Source organism: Eurypyga helias, unplaced genomic scaffold (assembly GCF_000690775.1).
Source record: "Eurypyga helias isolate BGI_N326 unplaced genomic scaffold, ASM69077v1 scaffold3429, whole genome shotgun sequence".
NCBI classification, from domain to species: domain Eukaryota; kingdom Metazoa; phylum Chordata; class Aves; order Eurypygiformes; family Eurypygidae; genus Eurypyga; species Eurypyga helias.
The window spans coordinates 1-26,431 of NW_010272574.1; the positions used below are offsets into that span (position 1 = coordinate 1).

Genomic DNA, 26,431 nt, shown 5'->3' on the forward strand with positions numbered 1-26,431 from the left:
ACAGCTGGCTCATGTTCAGCTTTTTCTTTTCTTTTTTTACAGGTCAGTAGTCCCCAGTAGTTTCCAAACTTAGCATAAGCACCGCTCAGCAACAACCAAAACAGCAAGGTGTTATCACATTATTCTCAGCTAAATCCAAAACACAGAACTACACCAGCTACGAGGAGGAGGAGGATTAACTCTCCCAGCCGAAACCGGGACAACTGCAGGCTCCGCCAGTGCATGATCAGTGCAGCCCAGGCTGCCCCCAGTCTTGACATCACTTGCATTGGTGACAACAGCTGCAGTATCACATCCCCTCTTGTAGGGCTGTCTGTTACCTGGCTTAAGAAGTTACCCTCCGTGCACTCCGGGAGTCTCCTGGATAGCCCACAGCTCACCGGGCTATTTCTTTAGCTGATATTGGGGTGGTTGAAGTTCCCAGCAGGATGAGAGCCTGGAGCACGATGCCTCCTGTAGCTGGAGTAAGAAGCTTCCTCAATAAGCTCCCCTTGATGAGGTGGCCTTAGACACAATCAGAAGGTTCCCTTTGTTGCCTCAGTCTCTGATTCTTACCCATAACCTTTCAACAGGCTCGTGGCTCTTCTTCCGAGACAGCTCTTCACACTCTCTCCATTTCTTGATGTAGAGGGCAACCCCTCCTGCCTCGCCTGTCCCTTCTGAACAGCCTGTAGCCATTCGACAGCCACACTCCAGTCATGGGATTTGTCCCACCACGTTTTGGTAATGGCCACTAGGTCATAACTTTCTATTGGGAAGTTGGAAGTGGCTTCCAAGTCTTCCTGTTCGTTGCCCATACCGTGTGGGCTGGGCTGTCGGCCATGCCACATTCTTAGATCAGCACTCCTTCATTCCTTTGAGGGATTTCACTGGTGTTTCCCTGTTGGCTCCTGTTACCTCAGGAGCCCCTGGCTCACCTCTGTAAGACTTTAGGGGTGCTGGCATGCCTCAGAGCAACAGGCTGGGGGCCCTCGCTAGCACCCCGTCCCTCGGACATTGGCATCTCATGCCACAGCTTGTCACTGGCAAGGCTGACCCTGTTGCCCTCCCACTAATGTGCTCGTAGCCTTTGGAGCTGCGCACGCATTTTTGAGAAGGCAGAGGTACAGGTAACGCTCGGTGGCTGTGGAAGCTGGCTTTCACATGGGGGTCGAGGGCAGCTGTCTGGTAGGAGAGCCGTGCGTGCACAGCTGGCCACCCCTGGGGAGGGGTGGTGTGGGAACAACGCTCCTCTTCTTAGCAACATGGCTTATTTTTGAACTATCATAAATAAATACAAATAGCACTCCAAACTACGTTATGTGTGCAGATAATCGTGAATGATGAGTTATTTTTATTGTGGTTAGGCAGTAGTCACAACGCTCAATCCAAATAACTCTTGACACCAGGTTTATCATGTTGCGTTTAGCGAATAAAGTTTCTCGTATCGTGACCAGTGATGGGGGTATGTCACAATGCAGGAATTTGCATTCATGCCTATTCCTCTTTCTTGAAAGACCCTCATTATCTAATACTTGTTATAGCAAACCACTGCAGATCTGCTGGCGCTGTCAGGTGGTATAAACCTCAGTGCGTGCGTGACGCTGGCCTGTAGCAGGAAGCGCCACGTTCCAAAAACTCTACGCTGACGCACTGTCTGCAGGCATGTGCATCCGCCACCAAATGGCAGCTGTATGAGGACACGTTCTTTTAAAAAAATCCATTCATTCCAACTGGTAAATGAGGCAGCTAATGCAAAGCTGTCTAGTATTTGTGTGGGGAGAGCTGGCAGTCAGCAAAGGCTCTTCACAGCTGATGTGATTTAAATCACTGGTTGTGCTCATGGTTCAAATGATAAACAAGCAACTTTGAATTAAATAATTTGAACTTTCCCTAACTGAGAGCTCATTGCAGTTGATTAGGAAAAGTAATATAAAACACATGGTTTGCAGCTAGTCGCACATTTGTAAAATTTGCCGTGGTTGTATATTAACCAGAAAGTGATAGTGTCTCACACAGCTGTGGATGCAGTTAGCTCCAGAGCCTCGGTTTTTGCTTTTAAATCCTTCAGAAAAGATTTATGACATATTTCTACATTAATGGAGAATAATTGGGTTTTTTTACTTGAGATTTGTCTCGTATGACACAAGGACAGAAATTAACAGTCAACCAAAATGTGTAAAACCATGACTTGAAAATTGCAATCATATTTATAAACAACATGCTGGCCATATTTAGTAATTAAAAAAAGCTTATCAGAGTGCATTTTCTGTCTTAATCTGTGTTATTAAAGAAATAAATATTAGCTATAATTAAGCCCTCTACTCGCTACTTTTCAAGCAGCTTTACTCTAAACAGTGGATGTTACTGTCAAATTGATTTTTAAACAGACTTTTTTGTTCTTTTAAAGAGTATTTAATCAATCATTAACAACTTCGGTTAAAATTCATGAGACTTTAACCGTTCAAAAATTCTCTTTGTCTTCTGATTTACGAGCCTGCAGCCCAGCTGGCAGCACCACTGTTCCCTTCCTCCCTGGCACGTAAGGGCCAGTTTACAGAGGCTCGAACGATGCAGGATGTGCTGCGGGAATTTCAGGTTAGCATGGCTGTTGTTTTAAGTATAAAACTTGATGAACCTCTGATAAAATGAAAAGGAAAGAAATCTTGGAAAAAAAGAAGTCATTCCTTTGTCAGTAAAGTGCTTTCTTAAATATCAAAAGTTGCAAGTGAGTAATGCAGAATAATGCTCAATTTGGGGCTCTCTGAGGCCATGGTAAGTGGCTTAAAAGTGTCTAATTCAGTGTTTCATCTGAGAATTGTGTGCCGCAGTTCTGTGGTCGATGGGGTGTGCTTCACTGGTCAAAGGAGTCTGGGGCACAATGAAGGTGGATATTCCACCCCCCCATGTTAAAGGCTGCACCACTGGAGTTTGCCAACACCGTTGGCTTTGCTGACCCGCCGTGGTGAGGGAAAGCACGGTGGAACCGGCTCCCGGTGCCAGCTCCCAGGCCCTGCTGATGGGTTTGGGCTCCTCGGGGTAACAGCTGAGGGCAGACCTGCACGTGGGTTCGGTGGCAGGGCGGGCATGGCCGCGGAAATGCATCTTTCCTTAATTATTACAAGCCAGTGCGGGGAGATCCTTCCAGGAGATTGTGTCCTGGGGGTGCTTTGTCTGCTCCAGGGGCTTAAATATCAATCCTGGGACTTCGCTGCCTCGTGGAGCCACTTATGGCAGGAAGGTCAAAGGCGTAAGTGGAAACAACCGACTGGCCCTTCCGCATTGGAGTCTCAATGAAAGGTCAACAGCTCACTTACCCTGAATGAGTTAAAATGCCAAGTTTACACATCGCATTTCCTTTTCTTTTTAAATACTTTATCAACAAGCACACTATCACTGTGAGTGGTAGGGCTGCTGTTTGCACCCAGGAAGACAAAATGCAAATTTTTGTTTTGTTTAATAATCATAAGGATTAGAAACACAACCAGTGTTTGCCTTCACTTTTTCATAAAGGCCTCACGTGAATGGATAGTTGGCTATCTCGAGCCCTGAGCCTCGTTAATTTATCCATTTGGATGCATATTACAGCTCCTGTTGACAACAGTAGCTGCTCTAAGACTCCTGAAAAAACGAAGAGAGGTAGTTTTTCCCTTCACTCTACTTTAATTATCCCCAGGTTTACTTTATGTGCTCAGTGCTCCTGCTGCAGAGAGGCAAGGCATAGTTTAAACAGTCTTTTCTGGTATTGTTAAGGTGAGTTAACAGAGTTAAAATTGTTTGTGGAGTACATTTGTGTGGAGGAAACCTGAAAATTTAGACTGCAGTATATAGGTCATATTACCATTAGCAAAGCCAATTATTATTAGAATCCACTGAAAATATAGAGCTAAGTAAAAGGCGAAATAAATTCAAAATTATTCTTCGCTCGGGGAAAGTACGTCTTTCTAGAGTACAAGAACAAGCAGCTTGGGGGAAGCTTCCCCTGCCTGCATTCCTTCTTGCAGACAAGCTCCACGACCCTCATGGGTGTTCCGCTGCTAATCCTGTGCAACGGGCAATGGAAATACTTTAAAAATGTTCCGGAGACATGCCCCTTCTTTCCTCCCAGCTGAGGACGGCATCGATTTTAGTGTGAAAGGAGAGTCAGGTTCAGTGAGTTACTGATAGGGAAGGCCTGAAGCAAATGCTACTCTTTCACAGCTGTGACATGACAATCCCATTGCAGTTTCAGTTTATTTCATGTGTTTTACGGGGTTCAGCACAGCTGTCCACCCAGAAACCTGCATGGCAGCTCCTGGAAAAAATGTGTAACTTCACGTGTCTTGCAAGGGAAAAAAGCCTTGTTTGATTTTCTCCCTCCCGAGGCTTTGCTGGGCTTTGCAAGCTCACTCCATCTTTCCTGAGCTAATTCTACACTTAAATTGTTTCATCTGTTTGAGATTTGTAAATTTGCTCCCCTCGGTTTTAATTTAACTGCCAACAGTTGAGATCATGTGTGATATTTGGTACAGTTCCTACATACAGTACCTGAAGTTGTTCTGCTCTAAAAACGCACAAGGAGCTGAAGATTATAAAAACACAGTTCCAAAACTATGGGACCGAGAATAATAGAAGATAATTATTTGTATGAGTAGGAAAGAACAGCATATGAGAGGAGGAGATCTCTCTGGCCTTTCACCTCTCTTCGTTTGCCTTGTGCAGAATTCAGCCCAGCAGCGTTTTCCGTTTCCATGTGGTAAACATTCTGGGGCGGTAACTCCGTTGTAGGACAGTTGGTTTTGAATCCTGTTGTAATTCTGTCAAGTGTAACTATTCATGTTATAACATTTTGTGTGTGATAAGAATATATTGAGCGCTACACTTAATACAGACCATTGTACACTGTAGCTTTTGAGAACTAAAGCATAAAAACGTATATAAATGCGCAGTAGAGCTTGATTCACAGTGCACTTCTACTTCTGAAGTTGGATTAAAGGTATAGGTGAATTTATTTTTATGGCCTTTAAGTAAGTCTTAATTCTGATCTTTAGCCTAGATGACGTTGTGTGTCTCACGTTTTGCTCTTTTCGTCCTGCATCTTGTCTGCCTTTACGTGTGATTTGCATCGTCACGTGTCGAAGGTAAAACAAACCCCCTCCACTGTGTGAACAGATTTCTTGATGAGAAAAAGTATCCGAGGAGGGCTGGTGTTTAGGAGCTGGCAGGGGCCGTACATCATCCTCCCAGGGTTGAACTGAAAGGCAGTATATATCAGCAGCAGGGTTTGGGTTGTGTTTCTTTTCCCCGTCGCTCCCCGGGATGATGAACTGGTTTTGCATCTGATGAAATGTTTATGTGCATCCCCAAAACAGTGGGGTTCTAAGGACAGAGATGAGTGTTTCAGTAATTATACCAGGCCTGTGGGTCGCTGGGATCCTTGCTGCATCCATAGAGGAACGCTGGCTGTAGGCACCGGTTCCCAGGAATGTGTGGGAGGAAGAAATCCAGCCGTGGGGGGCTGCTTGTTGTTTTTGGCAAAACATGGATGGGGAAAGAAAGAATGCATGCGAGTGTCCTTTTCTGGAAATAAATCTTTTTCAGGAAAGGGTGGGTACTGAGTTAGCATGACATGGGGAGGAAAAAAGCCAACTGTGTCCTGGGCTATGGCAGTAATGTCAGGGCACTGAACGTCACTTAGCGATGCCAGGGAGAGGTACCCCAAGCTGGATCACGCCTCAGCAGCGTCACCGCTCTGCCTTTTCACTTGGGGGATTGCCAGGTGCTCTCTGTCTTGTGCTTTCAACATGCCTGGTCAAGGCTGGGCTTCTGGGACATTTCATCTTCTGCAGACTCATGCATCCATTTCTCCTGTCCCTCCCTATTCCAGAGAACAGCCCATCTTCACCACCAGAGCCCATGTCTTCCAAATTGACCCCAGCACGAAGAAGAACTGGGTTCCCGCAAGCAAGCAGGCTGTAACTGTTTCCTACTTCTATGACAGCACGAGAAACAGCTATCGGATTATCAGTGTGGATGGAGCCAAGGTAGGAGGCTGATGGTACCCCGGCGTGTTTACTGTGCGGAGAGGATGGTGACTGTCAGCCCTGGCTGAAGAGAAACGTAGATGGGCTACATTAAGCACTGAAGTTCATGAATGCTCACTTTTTAAATATAATCCATTCTGGACACTTGTAGTGATAATGGGTAAAACACAGGGCACCTTAAAAGTGATCTTGCCAGCCTTAATTGATTTTACCTCTTGCTAGTTTGACTTCACGACCTTAATGAGCCAAGAGGTTTAAGTGTCCAAATGGAGTGCGTAGCACAGAATCTAAAACCACCACCCGTATCAGGCAGATAAAGCTGGGGCCTTTTTGGTGGCAAAAAATGTTCTTTTTAAAGGGAATGAGGACACAGGTATGTGCAGTAAATGCCAACTGCGTATTCCCTTTTGCCTGGTTGAACTGTTTGCAGGTTAGCACTTGCTTTTCTTCAGCTTTCGCACTGGAATTCACCAGCCTTAGGTGACAAATTGGGCGTGAAGATTTCCCTCTTTCGTTCTTTTTTTTCCTTATTTTGTTTTGCATTACCAGATAGCGTGCTGCAGTATTTCCTGTAGGAATCCTGGTTGAATGGGTTGCTGAGACAACTGGTTTTATTACACACTAGATTTATCCCTCTGATTAGTCTCTCCAAAGTAGGAGGGACTAGCAGATCTCCCTAACAGACTCTGTCAGAGGTGTAAGTTAAAACATTCACTTGAGTCCAAAAATCATCGGTCATTTCTGCCAAAGCACAGCCCACAGGGCAATGAGACAAGTTTACAGCCTGTTTATCTGTGTTCCTGTTCGGCTGAGAGTGTTAAAATATCACTGTCCTGGGAGAGACAGAGATTGCAGAAATTATCCCTTAATAAAGCTTTTCTATCTGTCATGCCTGTTTCACATATTTGTTTTTCCAAACATCTCCAGCGCTATATTTGGTTATATATTGGCTTATAAATCAGCCATACTGCCTGCTTAAATTGATGGTAATGTTTCATTGACATCGGTGCAGTGCCGTCATTACGCTGTTGGTGCTGGGTTGTTCATTTCCAGAAACGCCGACTAACCGCCCTGGCTGCCTCGGGTTGCACCCTGCCACTTGCTGAGGAAAGCTGAGCCTCCCCCAGATTTGCTTACACCCCACGGATACTCCTGCTCAGGCAAAGCTGGTGCTGGTGGGCTGTTGGCTTTACAGGCGAGCGTGACTTCCAAGCCAGGACCGCTGTTCTCGCAGCAGTGTGTCGCTTGATTGGTGGATGTGCATGCATGCATTAAGACCAATTACTGAAAAGAAAGTAATTACTGTATGTGGCAGGGGGAAGCTGCAGGGGAAGCGTATGCCCGCAGCCAGAGGTCCTGCCCAGAACTGCAGCGTGTGTGCTGGGTACAAGATGGGCATCCAAGCTCTGCTTTGTGATCTGCCCAAAAGACATTTAGAAGGAACTCCCTCTGCCCCATTTTAGCATGTCCCAGGAGAAGGTGAGCTTTCCATGATTAAAATTCTCCCCCGAGGCTTCTTGAGCAAGAATCAATTGCTGGCCACATGAATTATTCCTCTTGTATTGAACCTTTGCTGATTAAGGAACAGGTCGAGAAGAGATGCTGCCTTCACGCTCGCCTCCGGGGAGTCCCCAGTTACCCTGCCTGTCCGTTGTAGGAGTGCTGATTTGGAAAAAGGAGTGTGTTCATACCCAAATAAGTTAAAAGTTGCTGTTCTCCCTCAAACAACTATTGTTTAGTGTTTTGACCTACTTTTCTAGCCAGAAATGAAGCCGGGTAGGACTGTGATGGAGAATACAGACAGCATCGACTGATGTTGTCCTGCTTTCTGTACATCTCATTTATTAGAATAGTGTCTTCCGTGTGTTGGCAAACACCGGATGGATTAGCATCACAGCATTGCCGTGGGCAGAAGTTATCTCTGTTTTAAAGACAAAAAAGATGAAGCTCAAGTAATTGAAGGGACTTGGCCCTAGAAGGAAGGTGGTGACAAAGGATGTGTCTCTTGCAACTCTCCATCCTTGTCTGAACTGCAAAGGGGCTGTTCTAACAGTTTATTTTAGACAAAGATATACGATGCACATTGGATTGCAAAGAAATCTCATTTAAATCCATCTTGTATGCAGCTGTTAATTTGTTTGGGTTTTTCTTTACCTTATATTGACATTACATAGTAACAACAAAAATATTTTGAAGTCATCAAGAATACAGGGCACTTCACTTAAACATTGTTCGTTACCAGGTTGCATAAGCTTTATTTTACTGTTAGCATCTGACGTGTCACTCTGGGCAGCGCGCTGAATTGCAAGTGCACGAGGTAGCCCAGGGCTGCCGAAACCCGTTAACGCTGGGGTCGTGCAGAGCGCGGGGCAGGCTGCACAGTGTCAACCTGATGAGTATTTGCTTGCCTCCTGGTGCACCACCAACCCAATGGGCTGCCATTCTCACAGGAATCGGCTTCCTCGGGCAGCTGCTGCTGTCCCCGAAGGTCTGGACCCTCTGCAGTCCCCCGTCCTGCAGCCCCATCCTCTCTTCTCCCAGCCTGTCCCCTTCTCCTTCCTGGTAGCTCGCTGCCCCTCATCCCCAAAACACCCAGAGCGCAGGGCAGTGAGGAGGGGTGCCGCGGGAGGAGTGGGCTGAAGGGGGGGAACAAGGGAACCCCTGATCCCATGTGTTTAAAGGCGTAAATATTGGGAACTTGTTTTGTGAGCAGGGCTGGCGGAGGGGCAGGGGGGCGCTTGGCTCTGCTGCCTGGCAGGGTAGGACACGGCCTTCGGGTCCTTCCCCGTTTGCCAAGCTGGTGCATGCAGGGGGGGTGACGATGGACAAAGAGGAGAATGGGGTGGAAGGGGACTAGGGTAAAGGCAGGGAGCAGCGTGAAGTCAAGGGAGCTTACCTCCTCCCTTGCAGAGGGATACGTGAGAGGCTTATGCTGAAAACCAGTCCAGTGTGATGGAGGGCAGCCCGGCGAGAGCGTCTGCCTTCCAGGTGCCAGGGATCTGCCAAATCCTCCCAGCCCAAGGACAAAACACTCCATTGAAATGCCTGGGGTGTCAAGCACTGACAAGTGGAGACCCGAGGTTCAAACCAGCTTGTGCCACTTTAATTCCTTGTGTTTGCAAAGCTGGAAGAGAACAGGCGTTATAATTCCTGCGTCTTTCACAGAAAAGCAGGGGCTGTGGACAGTAGCTTAGAATTCGTAGCACAGATTTCACAGGTACCATGGGAGTATGCACTGGGTGATCTTAACCAGGATACCGTTACCAAACAAGGGAATAAGTTAGTATATGTTTTAATTACATTATAATTGACTTGTATGTTGTTGAGAAAGTAATTTCATCGTGATGTTTTAAGAAGTTTCTAGCCAGAGGCTGTTTAAACCACAGCATAATGAATGCTGGAGGAAATGATACAGTAAAATGCGAGGGCACACACTGATTCAGAGTTAATGAGGCAGCCAAGAGACTTCGCCATATGAAAGTGCCCAGCTTTGTGGGCAAAAGTCAACCCTGTTGGAAAATGACAAAGTACGGTCATGATGCAGGGAGAACATGAACTCCTAAGTGCCCCGTTGCTGTGTAGTGCGTGGGGGAAGCCACACACAGGGCTCCTCATTAAAAGTGACCTACATTAGCCTGCCTTTTAGAGGCGAAAAGGAAGTTTGAAAGCATGGAAATTACTCAGACCGATATCCTCCATCATCCTCTGGATTAATGCAAGGTAGTGCCCTGGTTGGTGGGTTGGTTTGTTTTTTACAAACTGGAAATACGTGTTGTCCAAACAATATAGACAAGGGGGAAAGGCTGGGAAACGTGTTTCTGTATAGAATTTGAGAAGGAAATATAATCCCTCAGAAACAAGCTTCTGCCCTCATTTTCAGATATTCAGATGTTATATTTCTACACAGCCTGTGGTTGCAACAGCATCGTTTTCATCTTCTGAGAAGTAAGTTGTTAAGAAGGAACATAAAGCTATCTTAAAAATTAATAGCCAGCAATAAAGTGTACAGTGAGACATTCTGAGCTGGCAGCAGCAAAGTGACACAGCACGAGTCATCTCAGATGCCAGTCCTAAGTTGTCTCTGTGAGATGCTTAAACGGGTGACTAGAAAAAATTAAAATCAGGATTAAACAGATGAATAGATTGCCAGAGTAATTTTGGTAAATATGTGGTACAGAAACAGAGACTTTGTGTTTCAGAGGAAAAAAAAAATTGTCAGCCGACACTCATTCCCCATTGCTAGATCATTTAAAAGAGTTTAGTGCCTAACAATTACCTTGAATATTGAAGATCAGCAGCTAAGTTGGACGTAAGCGCATGAAAGTATTGAAGAGAGAACCAGAAAAATTGCTGTGCTGGGAAAGCAGAATCAGTGGGTCTATTTCTGAAGTAAATTGCAATTAGTAAGAATGAGAAGATGGGACAGATTTCACCCATCAGTATTCGGGTAATGTTCCCCAAAGTGAATACAGTACATGACATAACCTGGTGAGGCTGTTGGGTTAAGTGGCACGTGTGGGTCTGTCGGTGAGGGTCACAGCAAGAACCGACGGTGTGAATTCCAGAGCAGAATGTGGCTGGCAGGGACAGAGCCCCAGCAGCATGTGGGAGCAGATGCTTAGGGAGGTAAGAAGCCAGGGAGGGATACGTAAATCTGCTGATATTTGATGTATTTCTGGCTTTCTCAGTTCCTGTACCTAATTGCTACCTAATTGCATAGCTGCCCACCTCTTCATGACCACGCTTTTTTTGTTCTCATGACTGGAGGCAGGCACACCGAGAGGCAATTCGGAGTTCTTCCAGTGCTGTGCTCAGAGACTCAAAACAAGTCATTTTCCTTGCCCGTGGAAATGGAATTATTTTAAGACATAGTTGTTAAAAATATCCTAGAGTATTTTGCCAAAAGGTGACTCTTAGATTTAAGCAGTTTTCCTTTCACAGGAAAAAAATTGCAGGGTATGGTAGCACGGATGAAATTCCCTCATCTGGCTAGTTCTTTCTGGTCTTGTTTTTCATTCATTGACGTAAATTGAGCCATTAAACCAATAGCAACTCTTTCTCAGGAAAACACTACCAAGTAATTTAGATGTTACAAAATTTTTGGCACTGAATTAAAAAAGCCTCCTGGCCACATGTACCTCGCCAGGGGCCCGCGTTGGTGTGGCAGCGTTTAACTCTGCCTCTAAGACCTCATGGGTCTGATCTGTGGATGCCCCATCCCTGGAAGTGTCCAAGGCCAGGCTGGATGAGGCTTTGAGCAACCTGGTCTAGTGGAAGGTGTCCCTGCCCATGGCAGGGGGGTTGGAACTGGATGGTCTCTAAGGTCCCTTCCAATCCAAACCAGTCTGTGATTCTATGATTTGCGATAACGTGTAGCAGAAACAATCGCATCTCCTTCTCTCTTGGCATTCAAAGTATCCATGTGCGTTTGTCTGACCTCGTGCTTGATGAATTAGGTGGAGTGATGTAATGTGGTTTATATTTTTAAAATACTTAAACTTTTTTTATATGCCTAAGCTTCTTAACTATCTAAATTTTCATATTTAATAATTCTGTAGTGGAAAGGTCAGAAGATGTTTTACAGCCTTGGGTAGCAAAACAAAAAGGGATGAAAAAACCCCTAAAAAGTGACCTTACAAAGGGATGTGTTGCCTTTTCTTCTAATGTTCATAGAGAAATGCTGGATTAAATGCTCTGATTTTGAAGGGTGTGGGTGAGCATGTATGTGTGTTTTGTCAAAGGGACAGAGATTCTTTTATTTCCCGTTTTGCCTGCCCTAGTTTTATCGATGGCCATGGCTTGTCGGGAGTGCTGCATGCTGCTTGCGTCCCGGAGGAGCGCGGCGCGGCAGGGGTCTGTGGCCGCTGACGTGCCGAGGGGCCCCACTCCTCATCATGAAGGTTATTTTGCTGACTGCAGCACTGGCAGGATGATGATTTCCAGAGAGCCCCTGCTGCTAAAATCTGATTAAATTAGCAGAAGATGGTTTTTTTATTCCAGCTTCTCAAAGCTTTTTTCACTGCTGGGTAACTGAGATGGGTATGTCTTTTTTTCAAAACTTTTTCTGCCGTGCTTTATTTAGCCCTTCGTGCTGTTTTTTCCAGCCTGGGTGGGAAATCCCGTCTTTTCTGGTCATCCCAGAAAGAGTGCCAGCCATAAAACGGGTGTGGGGCTCAGTGTCACTTACACTTCAGGCTCGGAGCACCAGCACAGACAGGACCTTTCATCAAAAGGCAGCGTGTGACACTTGGTAGCGTTTGAGGAGCCCAGAAGACATCCCCGGCTTCAGGGTGGTGCTGCGTTAGGGTAAGCCAGTGGAAAGGTGTCCAGGTGTTGACATCTGGAGGTCTGAGCTGACTGATCCAGGATTCCTGCAGCCTTGGCCATATCTGTCCACAAAAGAAACCGTCATATGCCAGAAGACAAGATTTCCAGTACTGGTCTGACTGATTACTGTCCTACAGAGTATATTTGATGGGCTTCAACTTGTCTTTATCATAGTATGTTAAGTATTTCATGAACTATTGGAGCTAATTTCAACATGGTTATTAGCACTGGAGATGATAATGGAGCCATCAAAGAGTAATTCCAGCAAATGGAACTAATTAAACCCCCTCCCTGAAAAGAAAGTAACATCTTTTGAAATACAAAACCAGGTACAGAATACAGTTTTAATGCATAATCCTGTCTTCCAGTGTGCATGGTTTGTGTGTATATTGTAATTAACAGCTCGTTGCTTTTATGCTAGCGAGACGGCTATTAAGTAAAAGTATTAGTTGTGGTTTTATGATCTTTATATATACATGATATAACAGATAAGTACTTTACCATTGAGACAGCAACTGTAATAATATCAGCGTGTATATCCTGTGAATCCATACTAGAGCCTTTAAAATATTTTGATGCCATGGAATCCACTCTCCTTGGATGAGTTTGCTTCGTAAGGCAGCTGCAGCGTGGACTTTTCGCAGTTCAGATTTCCCAGCCTGTACCGGAGAGCAGCGTTTGTCTGCTGGAGACATGTTCTAGTACCAATCGTGCTAAACAAAGGACTTTGCAAAAGATGCCTGCAGAGTCTCTAGCCGCTTTTTGCAGTCCCTTTTGGGTTTGTTGTTGCTGTAAATAATGAAGCTGGATGGGGCTGCGCTCTGACAGGCAGCTGCTCCTTTTGTAGCCAAGTTCTCCTTCGTTTCGTATGTTGGTAAGAGAAGAACATGTGTCCTGCCCCGAGTCATAGCTCCCCAGCCTAACCTAAGCTGGAGCACATCCTTCTCATTCAGACAGTGGAGCAATTTGCAGTAAATAATCAATATTTTTACTCTGCTGTTTTTAATAACTACTTCCTGACTTCATTTAAAGATGTTAGAGTTGTGGTGGTGTAACTTCCAGATTTGTAGCATCACCGGGAAGGATTCAGGAAGAACTCTGAATTTAAGGAAAGCTTGCCATCAGCGGGTGATGCTGGTGCCGTCCAGGCAGAGGTTGCTGCTCCCAGGAAGGCTGGGGTGTACGGGTGCTGGGTCAGTAGCGACCCTGCACCCAGGGTGTGGGTGTAGGCAGGAGGGTGTCTGCATGGCGTGGGCACCTCGGGGCTGCAGGATGTGCCCAGAGCGTTGCGCTCCGAAGACGTAAGAGACAAACCATTCGTCCTGTGGAGTATCAGAGAAATGCGAACGTTGGGGTTGGTGGAAGTTGAAGCAGGAGAGATGCAAATCGAAAATGAAATGTGCAGTTTAAAACGAGGATCAGTAGCTGGGGCAGGAGGGAGTGGGGGGTGTGTCACCACAGCGAGGTGTGCACTGCATCCTTCTGCTACATAGACCAGGACTTCACATTCTCAGAGACGTCTTTGAAATAAGAGTGAATGGAACTAAGGAAAATAACAGTCCCTGGTAATCTTAAAATATTTGTGTTGCCTGTGTTTGCGGTGTACTCGACTAAAGTTACTTGAGGTTGTGTTTCTCTCTAGACGTTAAAATAACTTGAGAACGTTGTCTTTGGCATTTGCGGATGAAGAAATACAGCTTACAGGCGAAGCAGAGCTGTCAGCCGAGGATGAGACTACCCACTTGCCTCATCCTTTATTTGCTTAAGGTGCTATCAAGTATTCAGCAATCCAGACTGAGGGGAGGTGTAGGATTTAATAACGGGGAGTATAGTACATGGCCTTGAGTTGTGTCTGCAGGAGAATTTTCAAGTTGCCAAGACCGATTTAGATAGGAAGAGCTAGTAACACTGGGTGTGCTTGTGTGAGCAGGTCCTTGAGCGTTCAGAGGACAAAAAAAAATACACTGTTGAGGCTTAACTGCAGTGGTGATTTCAGATTTGCCAGTACTGGTGGAGATGAATTGGGAATGGAAGGAAAAATTTAAAAATGTTTGCAGAAACAAGACCTGGTGCTGCAGGTGAAGGAGAAAAAAGGCAGAGAAATGAAGCAAAGTAAATGGTAGGAAATTTGTTGGGTCCTTGGAGACTGCATCAACCAGAAATCCTGATCATCTGCTGAGGATGTGTTTTGGTTTTTTTAAAAAAAAAGCATCTGGAGCTGTAGAACTCATATCACTTGAATGTTTCTATATTAATCTTTTTCCAAGTTATTAACTTTGAAATGTGAAAAATCCTCTGTTCATTGTCTGGATTATTTCTGGAAGTAAATCCTTCAGAAGACGGTTAGTAGGCTTAGGAGAACAGATAACAAAGTGCTGGCAACAGCTGGATCCTTGACAGACGAGCAGGAGCACATCTGCCACCGTTTGATCCGATCTGGCTTGTTCTGCTCGTATGTACAGCGCGTGCACGTGTCCCTGGCTCTGGAAAGACCACAGGCAGCTGAATCCAGGAGATCAACGTTGCAGAAACCTTTCCCGAATCACAATTTGCTACTCTTTTAAAAACGGGGGGCAGGAGGTAAATATCCGTGGTGCTAGAGGATTTCTTGCTGCACCGCTCACCAGCAAGTAGGGGAACGTTGGTCTGGGTAGATTTTTCCTTTTTAAAACCTCTCCATAAAATTTCTCGGGGAAAGCTCTAACAGGAAGTGTTTCAGCACGTAACTGCCTCGCAGAGTTGTTTCTGATCACCAGACTCGAGTATTAATGTGTCGTCTGAACGTGTTAATTAAACCGTGTGATGCTATTGTAAAGAGACCTGGAATCAAGCGAAGGTTTAGGTCATGGTCCTTGAATTTTGCAAAGCTTTTGAAGAATCTTGAACAATTTCTTGGTGAAAATAATCCATGCCTGGAGTTAGGTGAAAATTGGGGGGGGGTCGGGGGGGAAAAGCAGGGTTCTTAGGAACATCATCAACACAGACACACCACGGGAGAGTTTACAGATGTCTTTCTGGTTTCTTCAACTGATCAAAGCAAAACCAGTGGGATGAGACTGAAATAGGCAAACCTAGAGATGGCAAAACCTTCCGTACCTGCTCACCAGACTCCAGCGAGCCCAGTGGTGCTCAGCTCTCTTGAGGGTTTTGCATTGTGCTGCCTTTTTCTTCTGGAAGAAATTACAAGGGGCTTGAGGAATCTTGTGCCCAAAGGTGACCTGAGCACATGGTCCATCCACTCGAGCTCTCCACAGCCTCCTCCCAGGGAATTAGGGACTTCTGTCCAGAATTGCAATAAGTGCAGCACTGGTTAGCTGTTTGTTTCCTAATCTGGGATTTTTGCTCCTGCCCCTTTTTTTTTTTAAAGTTCAGCTATTGAAAGTACTGAAGATAATAATTCCTATAAGATGTGCTGTATGAAACTCTAAGGATTGTTTGTCCACTGAAACAGCTATACAAATTATTTGTTCCCTTCTCCCCCCCTTGCTCTAGTCCCAGAGGTATCTAATACTCGGAAATCCCTATTCGGAGAGTTAATGTATCAGACATGCTAATCAAGTCATGCCAGATGGAGTTTATAAATAAACTACACTGCATTGTGTATTCTTAAAATTTGAGTATCAAACACAATTCAAGGCAATATTTTCATAGTTTTACCAAAAAAAACCCCTCCACAACCCAAACATCGCTTCCTTCTTGATTCTGGATTGTGAAGTCGCATCCAGTGGCACAGGGGTTGTTAGAAGAGAAATGAGGAATAGTATAAATGACTGTTAACCATTAAATACCAGTTGAAGTCCAAAGCTGATGCTCCCTGAGGAGTGAACAAGATGATCTTTTCTAACAGCAAAATAAGGGATGTGGCACTTCTGAGGATGCAGAAGGGTTGGTATTTTACATTATCCCATAGGTACCTGGTATCTTCAGTTACCTTTGTGTTTCTCCAAATCACTGCTAGAGCTGGTTCTCCTGGGCTGTCATCTGATGGTGACCGCTTTCGAGGTGCTTCAGAAGATGCCAAGTAGATCCCGTCAACTCCTAAAAATAAGGTACCTGCCCATCTTGGCCATTCCTCATGTCGAGGGACAGTTTTTCCAGATTTTGGAGAGGAAGCGGTAAGCTATCCCGTTGCCAACTGCTCCTTGGGGTGTGTAGGTTGTTAAAGAGCAGAAGAGTCTTTAACGATGCCGCGTGGCCATGCCGTTTCTGACCTTTGCAAAGGGACCTTCAGTGAAGCTGCTGTCCTACAGCCGCAGGATGCATCTGAAGGATGCAGAAAATAATCAGTGCTGAAGTGATTCGTATAGGGATGTGGTTAAACTCTGCACAAAGGCCATATGCTTTTATTAAATCCTCCAAAGTGTGAATGTGATATGAGGGGTTTTCTTAATTTTATCCATTTGTAGATAACTCAACCTTCTCCCTCACCCAGATTTTAGTCACTAGGAAAAAATAGTCTCCACTGTATTCCCTATTTCTAATGAGTTAGAACTCTTACTGCTCATGTACAAATAACACACAAGCATCTTGGTTTATGTATTTTGTCAAATGTTGCATGAAATTCCTGGGTAACAATTTGTTCCAGCGTAGAGGGTTTGAAAATCCTTGCTGTAGGTTTTCTTCCATGAAGCAGCTGCTGGTGCTTTGAATCGGGTGGGTGGGTGGATGTGTGTGCTGTGCCTGAAAGGAAAAAAAAATTCTAGTCAGATGTCAAAGCAAAAATAGGCTATTTTAGAGATTTAGACTGGGTGGAGGAGATGGGAGGCCGACTGCAGAGATGTTAATTACCTTGGGAAGAAAAAGAGTGCAATGGAGTAGGTGTAGCAGGAGATTTACTTAATAGAATTCACATAATCGTGAACCCACTTTCCTTGCATTTAGATGGGTTTTCAGTGAGGGCTTTACCACAGAAATATTTTACCAGAGGAAAACCAGTTATTAGTCTTTTTATTGGAGGGGTGGGGGCTATTTTTACATCTCTTTATGTAAAGGAGGGCAAGAACTGTGTGGGGTTTGTTTGATTTGTTGGCACTTGGGGTTAAAAACGAACCTCATCATTCATTGAATTATCCTGGGGACGCAAGTTGATGCAGGATGGAAAAAAGCTATGTGCAGCCCTTTTCCCCAGGAAGCAAGCAGCAGCAGGATGCGGGATGCTTTATCCACAAACGGTGAGTCTCCTCTCTGCAGAGGGAGCTCAGGTTGGGAAATAAATGCTTTGGACTGCAGCAAGTCCTCTGCGGCTCGCAAGGAGTCCTGGCATCTTCCTCTTTGCCGAGTGCGGATGAATCACTGCGGTTCCCCTTCCACTCCCGCCTCCCGCAGAAATAGAGGATGTAGCCATGGAAGCTTTTGAGGTCTGTTGATGGGTGAAATACCTGCTGTCCTGGTTAACCGTGTAGATCAGAAACCCTCGAAAGCGGTGGCTGGGCAGGCTCACTAGCACGGTAGGGATAAAACGAGGGGTAACCAAAGCAAGAGCCTGGCAGTGTGCGCCCTGCCAGCCGTTGCTCTGCCCTCCCGTCGTGCGCAAACGGTGGAGCGGAGCAGGAGGAACAGCAAAATGGAGAAACCCAATGCTGTCCCTAACATGTGTTTACAATCTTAATTACTCCATACCCTCAGCCTGTCCCAGGTGAAGCACCGTGTGCGTGTCAGCAGATACAGCAAACCTACAAGTGCTCTCACTGCTTTCAGTTTTCCCACGTTTTTTTCCTTGAGGACCTTCTGCAAAGACCTAGCAGAAAGGGCGGGGAGAAAGATTTGATCATGTTTGCTGGCCCTGGTTTGTTAAACAACTATACTTAATCCTCCTGCATTACAGGTTCAGTGTTTTGGCCAAAGGCTGTTCTTTCTTTCATTCCCAAGTTCTTAAGCTGCTGTGGGCATGTCCTTGTGCTGCTCCTGCCTTACTCTGTACAGGTGGCCTCAGCAAGGGACTCTCTTTTTCCCCTTTAATAGCACTGTCTTGATTAACAATGTGTGTGTGTGCTGGCTTTGTAGGACTAGACGTGACATGATCCCAGTGACAGGTTGCTGAAAAGATGTTGCATCCGAGTCTAGAAGCTCTCAGCAGAGGTAGGAAGGATGGGAAGGACAGACAGATTTGCAAAGGACAGTGCAAATCATGGAAACGTAGGTGGGTTAATTCCTCAAGGGAGTTGCTGTACATTTGGGATAGAGAGATAATTTCTCAACGAATCCATCCCTGCCTCCTCACCTTCACATGCAATGTCACAAAGCCCTTCTGATTCACGTCAACTTGATGAGCTGGAAGAACCTGCTGAGCCTGTGATAGCTGTGGCCGGAGGATTTGCAGCTTCTCCCACTCTTCAGTGCTGTTTTTAGCCTGGGATACATTTTTACCGAAGATTAGCATCCTGGTGGGTTGGGGAAATTAGATTTCACAAGGGCTGCAAACTGGAAAGCAGATATTCAGAGGTGTGAAAATGAAATGGGGAGGTTTTAACGTAGTGACTTCTTAATGAGTAGATCCTACGGCCTGCTCCAGCCTTTCTGGAGGTGCGGTTATGTCAGAGTAACAGGTGATGGGAATTTACAGGGGAAATTCCTGAACGATTCCCAAGAGCAAGGGGCCCTTTTCTCATTTCATTTAAGGCAGTTCCAAAACATACTGGATAATATATTCATTAGCTATTTCTTAGCTGTTGTTTTGGTCTTCTTCGCTTTGCCAAGCGGCAAATCCCCGTGTGCTCCAGCTCCGCTCCCCCTGTACTCCAGCCAGCCGGCACGCACGGTCGCCTTACATTGGTGAAACGCTGACGTGGGAAAATGTAATTTCAGGAGCCACATTGGCTTTTCCCCGTTAGTGTCCTGTTGTGATACAAGGAGTGTGGGAGGGGAACCTTCTAAATCCTCGAAGCATCCCCTGAAAGAGATGGCAGCTGTATATACGGGCGCTGCTCATACATTACGAGCAGCGTGAGCTGCCAATACGTTATTTTGTTCCATCTACGCACTCGGGTCGTCTTGTGACCTCTCCCTGCTTGATTTATTTGGCAGGTTCTCTCCGTGGGAAGGCAGCGGGATGGGTGTGTTCCAGCCTATGAATGTTCTGGTCTATGCCAGCTTATTTGCATTCACTTTTATCTGATGAACATACCCGGTGTGTTCCGAAACGTCTGGAGTCATTTCGGGTTGATGGCGCGCTACCTTGGACTGTGAACATTCTTCTGTGTCGTCTTCAGATAAAAATTTAGATCTGTCGGGTTTGTTTTTCTCCCGGAGGAAGCGAAATTAGTGTGAGAATGTGTTTGGCTTAGGCGGATGTATCAGGAATGTTCGCCATCTGATGCGCTTGCATGTCGATGAGAGCAAAGGCGGGTGTTTTTTTTAACGGCACGTAGACAACTCGGTCGGTATGATGAATGAGTTTATTATTCTGTAAGGTGCTTATTGTGTTATGCTCCTCTTTGCCTTTGTCTTTAGGGAGAACTCTTTAACCACTTCAGGGATTGATTACATTTGATTAGAGAGTAGTTTGTCTTTTGAATCCATTATCCTGGATGAAAGTCCACAAGTTTATTCTGTTTTCTGATGCAGCCAGAATTGCACCGTGTGCGTATCATAGGAACAAGGACCAAAGGCAAAGTTACTTCATAAGAGCCCATTTGAATTGATGAGTGGCCTTTCCTTACAGGATTATAATACTGGATTGCAGGTGGGGCTGGGAAAGAGCCTGCGGGCTTATCCTGCCCGCAGCAGCTTTCAGATAGCGCCCTTTCCCTTCTGCGCCCGTCCTCTCGGCTCCTTCTTCCTTTGAAACTTGGAAATTCTGCCTCATCCTTGCATGAAAAAGGAAAAATTTCCCGGTTTGGTTGAACTTTCCCATTGTGGTGGCCACAAATGCTCCCCCTGCCTCCTGCCCTGGCTGGAGACCTTCTGCTGGGGAGATGGAGTGGTGGGGGGTCCTTTCCTTCTGGTCTCATGTAGCCGAGGGGGGCTAGGCTGGGTTACCTGACAGGAGTGCTTGCAAGCCTCGCTTTTCATTGCTCTTTGGAATCGTGACACCCTTTCTTTCTCCTCAACACAACCCAAGTGATTGTTCCCTGGCCAGCGTAGCGTCTCTGCCCTGGAACGGTGACCAGATTTACACGGGAACGGAACGTACAGGCTGCTGCTCCTGGAGTTTAATATTACGGCATCTTCCTGCGAGCGTGAGGGAGGGGAGGATGGGGAGGAAGTCCGGGTGGGTAAGTGCGATGTACCCGCAGCATCCAGCTCCTCTGAACTGTTCCCATGAGCTCTGATTTAATCTCCTGAACTTCTGCTTGGGTTTTCACTTCTCTGTAGGCACGCAGTGTGTCTGAAGTGCCTGACTGGCAGAGGAGGATTTAAGGGAGGGAAAAAAGAAAAGGTAGAGCCGGCTTCCAAGCAGTTTCACTAATTGCAGCTTATTGTAAATTTAACAGATGAACTGTCAGTTTCTTGAAGGTGTGTGATCACCACAACCTTCTCTTGGATTCCGCGCCGGCTACAGAAAAAATTAACCTCTGAGGTGCTGAGCTGATGTAGTGCATTTCATCACCCAGCGAGGTGTTCCTCGGTTTACGGTTTGCAGGCTTCATCCTTCTTTTTATCTTTGATAATATTGGACTGTGGTCCGAAAGATACCTTTGGTGTGCTTTTTTTCTATATTTGTATTTACTCAATGATTACTGTAGGAGGCACAGAAGAATTTTATTCTCCTCAGACTCTGCTTCCAGTGAGCAAAGCTTTTGCTTTTCAATAGAATGGGTCATTTCATTAGTTTTTCCCCACAGATGTCTAATGTGATAGGCACAGTAGGATTAAAATAATACTTCTTATAGCTTGAAATTTCTAGGTATTTCATAGCTTCTAAAATAAATTCTGTAACTTGAGAAGCTAAACATTTGTAAGTAGTTCATGTCTGATGTAAGATTTTTGAAGAAGAAATATACATGTAGCACTTTCCTTACAGTTTTTGGAAAGCATCCTGATTTTTCTGGGTTGGTGGTAGCTTTTCTTCCTGTTCTTGTGACTGCATCGTGCCATCCTCATGTCATCATTGTCAAAACCCTACATCAAATCTTTGATTTTCTTTTAATTTAAAGCTCTGAAATCACACTTGGATTTTACATTGGCTGGGTTTCTCGGTGTGAATTAGCCGGAGGAGGGCGCGTCTGGGTAGCTTCGCTTACACCTCTGCTTGTCATCCAGCCATCCAAAAAGAAGTTTTGGCCCCAAAAGCTGTCTGTATGGTGCGTGTTGGCCAGCGCTGGCTGCAGAATCACCTCTCCCTCTTTCTTGCCCTGTTTTTTCTCATGCCAAAACCCAGTTTCAGGAGTACCAGTCACCTGGTCCTGCTCTGGTTTGATCCTTTTGTTGGAACTTTCAGTGGTAGGAAATGGCAGAAAATCACGTTTTATTTGAAAGAGATGGTGCAAAAAGAGGGAACCACTGAAGCAGAGCAATTTCGAAGAAAGCAAATAAAGGCATCAACACAGAGGTCAGAATTTAGGGGTAGGGAGGGAGGCAAGTACATTTCTCTGGTAGATTTAATTCTTTCTCTGGTAGATTTAATTCACACTTTTTTTTGCTAAATGTAAATGGTAGTGTAGGACTTAGAATACATAGTAAAGGATGTTGCCAGGATACTTCCTGATCACGTTAATTAAACTGTCCCCCAGATTTGGCTTAATGACTGCATAATTTGCATATTGGAAATGATGTTATGCATTACTAAAGAAAGCTCCTCTTCTGTGAGCAGGAAAAACTTTGTACATGAATTAATTTCCAGGGGAAGGAGTCTCTAGACTCATATAATGATGTATCTTGAAAATAAAATTAAGATTTTTCAGAACGAACTGACGTATATCTCATTCCTTTTTGCAAGATTACAATTTTATGCTTGTTCCACTAAGTTCCTTAGAGACTTCATCCCAACAGTCTCTCATGTTGGCTATTTCTTTAATTACAAGAACCGCTGTTGCTTTCAAGGTTGCCGGTGGTGAAGCAGATATGGAGTAACTTGTGTGAAGTGACAGAATATTTGACTTGAGACTCACACCTGGCACTGCATGTGCATTGTTTGTGGTGCCCTTCACCACCCCCCCAAGTTTAACTCATTATTTAGCCATCAGTTTCTCCTTATCTTGTTTTTAATTGGGTTTTTTTTGTTTAATTTCTGGCATGTGTCAGGCATCCTACTTGTGGATGTCTGAGGCCAAATGGAGAATTGCGGAATTATCTCTTTGCTCTTCCAGTCTGAGGGCAGGTGTTGCTGGTGGACCCCCTGCTTGGAGGCCTCCGGCCATCCCGGGTGGCTGGCGGGGGTGTGGGAATAGCCGTGGGCCTTTGTAATCCAGAAAAAAGAGGATTTTGCATTGGCATTTCTACTAGGGTCATTACCTGGCTCCTGTCCCTGCTGTCGCTTTGAGCTCAGTGATGTTCCTGAACTGCAGGACAGTCCAGACCATGGCAGGGCTTTGGATAAAGAATACAAACCATCGAAATTCCTGCATGAACTGAGACAAGATAGAAACCGGATTGTTTTGGGGGAAAAAAGATCTTCTGAATACATCAATTTCCTCATTTAGACTACTAATTGCTTTGGATGATATCGTTGCTAGGATATGCATTTCCGATATGGTTTCTATTTTTTAATTCTTTTTTTGCTCTGTTTTTAAACAGGTGATCATAAACAGCACAATCACACCCAACATGACCTTCACTAAAACGTCGCAGAAGTTCGGCCAGTGGGCAGACAGCAGAGCAAATACTGTGTTTGGTTTGGGCTTTCCCTCCGAGCAGCAGCTGACGAAGGTACCGGGGGCTCACTGTGTTTCTTCAAGGGTCACCTTGTTTCTAATTAATGAAGAGTTGCATGTACCCACCCGAGCTCTTCTGAGTGGCATGCTTCTGCAAGTCCTCTTCGCCTGTGCCCATCTCCTGTATAATTACCTGGTGTCTGTATGTACGGAAGCAAGCAGTATTTCAAATTTTAAGGTCAAAACTATACATTAAATCTGATGATGGTACCTGTGAGGTGATCTCGATGGTATCTTGCCCAGCATGGCTGAAAGCATTTGTGTTTTCAGATGTTTACAGAAACAACCTGAACCCTGAAGTATTTGTTGGCATCTCCCTGCCCTGGGTGACCATTTCAGCTGAAAGCGGCACCAAAAGCGAAGGGAACCAGGACTGTTAGCATTAGGGCTGCCAGATGTCTCTGAAGGAAGAGAGTAGCTACCCCAGCCTCAGAATTGTGCCTTTTGATGACTTGGTAGCTAACGAGGTAGAGTTGCCAGCCCCTGGGGCTTGCTGGTGCCCTGGTTTTGCAGATACCCACTGTTGGTGTTGGTGCTCTCAGGAGGCTCAGTAAACTGAGCTGGCCTGAAACAATACTGCGTTTTTGGCATTTCAGCTCAGCGCTGTGATTTGCAGCCCTGAGCTAAAGCGGTTTTATCACAGAGCTGGGGAGGTGATAGTGGGTTGTGGCAGAGGCGGTGGATGAGTAGCCGGGCAGGTCTGACACCAGGTTTGCTGGCAGAGCTGCACCCCAAAGGTGGGTTTGGTGTTGATGCAACACTTGCCTGGACCCCAGACTGGCTACAACAGCAGGCTTGCAAAGTATGGAGCTGCCTCTCGTAATGAATAAGCAGTGGTTGAAAATATATCCTCTGTCATTAGATTAGTAGTCTTGCCAAGCGCTCATCAAGCAGCTGAGGTGTTTGTTCAGGCAGGAGAACACCCCTCCTTATCTAACACATAGTTGACACTTGAAGCATGACTACTTGGCACTGGGTTTTGTCAGTTGACTCAACATAGTGTCCTTGGGCATGGCACACAGTCTCTCCTGCTGCTGTCCTCTTGTGTGCTTTGATATGCAAAGAATCAGGAAAACAAGATGTTTCTTGCAGCGTCTAAAATAGCAAAGGCAGACCATTGCAATAGAAGGAGAACCTTTCCATCAACTGAATTGTTGTAGGGATTTATTTTACTAAGTCTCTCTCACTGAGTTGTTGCAATTTCCAGAGAATTGCATTTTTTGCAAATATTTCTTAAAGGTAAAGCATATTATACCTTTTACATTAAATTGGTTTTGGGCTTGGCTTGTCCGTAAAGGTGCCATGGCAATAATCTGCTCTTTTGGGATGCTGAGGCCACCCAACCATCACAGGCAAAACTGTCTTTTTAAAAATGAGGTGCTGATTATGTTTTATGATGCTTAATCAGGTGTGGAGGACTGCTCATTTCACCTAGGCATAGTCTTGACTCTGTGGCAGAGGTGTTCATAAGAGCTAAATCAGTAGTATGGGAACACAGGAGGATTACGGTGGACCTAGGGGAATAGTTTGTTTCCAGTAACAGATAAGCATGATAAAGTGCAACATTTGGACAACAAATGAAAGGATTTGGATAGTAATTTTTAATCCCGGATTACTGAAGTCACGTCTCTGCAAGATGACAGGTACCTCAGTGGGGGCTGGGGTTAAACATGCACCAGGCGCTGCGTGCTGAGGCTGACCTAGGAGACGGGAGGTATAACAAGGCACATTTGGAGGTCCTTGCAAAAATGGTAGAGATTTTACCATATCAGATTTTGCCACATTCTCCAAAACTGTCCAAACACCTTCCTAGAATACGTCTAATGCTGGTGTCAGAATGCAGCTCTTCAGTGGTCATGTGGCTGGACTAGAGCCAACCTGAAAAACACGTCGTGTGGGCACAGCGGCCCCAGCACCGGCCCTGTTTCTCTCCAGGTTGGTTTGCACATCTGTGTGCACTGCAGGATCTGCTGAAAAGGCCACTGCTGCTAAAACAGCCTTCTACTTGCAGGAAAAGCTTTCCAAACCAGCAGGAAGACATTTTCTGGACAGGATATTGAAGGGAAGCGTGAGGGGAGCAGTTCTGAAAATTGCTCGGTATGATCTATCTAGAAAAAAAAATCTGACAGTTATTTATCTGGAAAATGTTAGAAAACCTGGTTTATTACCACCGTGCAAAGCAATGGGACAAAGATATGCTTTATCTCCCATGCTCCTCAGTTTAATTATTGAACCATTAGTATGAAAGATCAGAGATGGTGGAGAGATTATGGATGTATAAGTGTATTGGGAATAGTAAAGTAAAGTTTCATTTTATGTTGATATCATTACAATTTATAAAAGACCTAAATTAAAGCTTGCCAGTTTTACTGGAAATAATCGAAGCTTTTAGTCAGGAATTGGAAGGAAACACTAAAACTCCACTAAGCCAGAGATCAATAGCCATGGCTTTAAACATATAAATAAATAAATAAGGCTGAAAGATGCCTGCTGAAAACAATGAATAATAATGAGACATGAGAAGAGGTTGGCACGCCTGAAAACATCTGCATTTTTAAGTGTATTGGTTGGCCTAATAAAAGATACTGCCTCTTTCTAATGCCTTGCTTCTCGTGAGATACTTAAGCATTAATCCATACCTATAGGGAAAAGCAGTTCAAATTAAACATGAGCCATTAATGAAAACTGCATTCAGTGACCTAGTAACCTAATTACCATTCACATTGATTGGGAGGAGCCCAGGGCTTAAAGTTGATGCCCTACTCAGGGTCCTTTTCCCCTCTTGCAGGACTCGCTGACCCTCCTTTCCCCCCTTCCCACCCTGGGCTTCAAAAAGGTCTCAAGACATTCCTCATACATTGCCGCAGCCAGATCGAAACGGGTGGTGTGCCTGGGTGTGATGAGGAGGCAGGGCTGGTGCTGGAAGGGCAGCGATGTGTTTTGCACACGAAGCGGTTAAGCCAAGTTTCTGCCGTCATTCAGGATGCTCCGACGCAGCCGTGCGGTCTGCAGAGCTGTGGGTAGCCAAGGGCATGGGGACAAAGATTTATACCGGTGAGAAACCCCGTAAACCCAGACTTTGCACACCATAAAGCAACGGTGTCCAGCACCTGTGACGCACCAGGCTTTATTTCTATGCACGCGTGCGCTTTACGTGTGCGACATTTGCCAGACACTGTGTTGCAGGGGAGACAGCTCAGAGTAGAGCTCCCAGTGTGCAGCGCAGCCCCAACCCAGTCCAGCCGGTTTCGGTGCTGGCAGTGCACCACAGCAAAGTACCAGCTGCTTTCT

General features: G+C 45.4%; 1 protein-coding gene across 1 annotated transcript in view; it reads left to right on the plus strand.

Moving 5' to 3' along the window:
• Positions 1-5,845: 5,845 nt before the first annotated feature.
• Positions 5,846-26,431, plus strand: part of HOMER2 (homer homolog 2 (Drosophila)) — a gene marked incomplete at its 5' end in the record, with an annotated part of 34,877 nt that continues 14,291 nt past the window's right edge. The window contains 2 exons of the mRNA XM_010159157.1: positions 5,846-6,002; positions 23,004-23,135. Of these exons, the coding sequence (XP_010157459.1) occupies positions 5,846-6,002; positions 23,004-23,135 (289 nt within the window). The remainder of the gene's footprint in view (positions 6,003-23,003; positions 23,136-26,431) is intronic.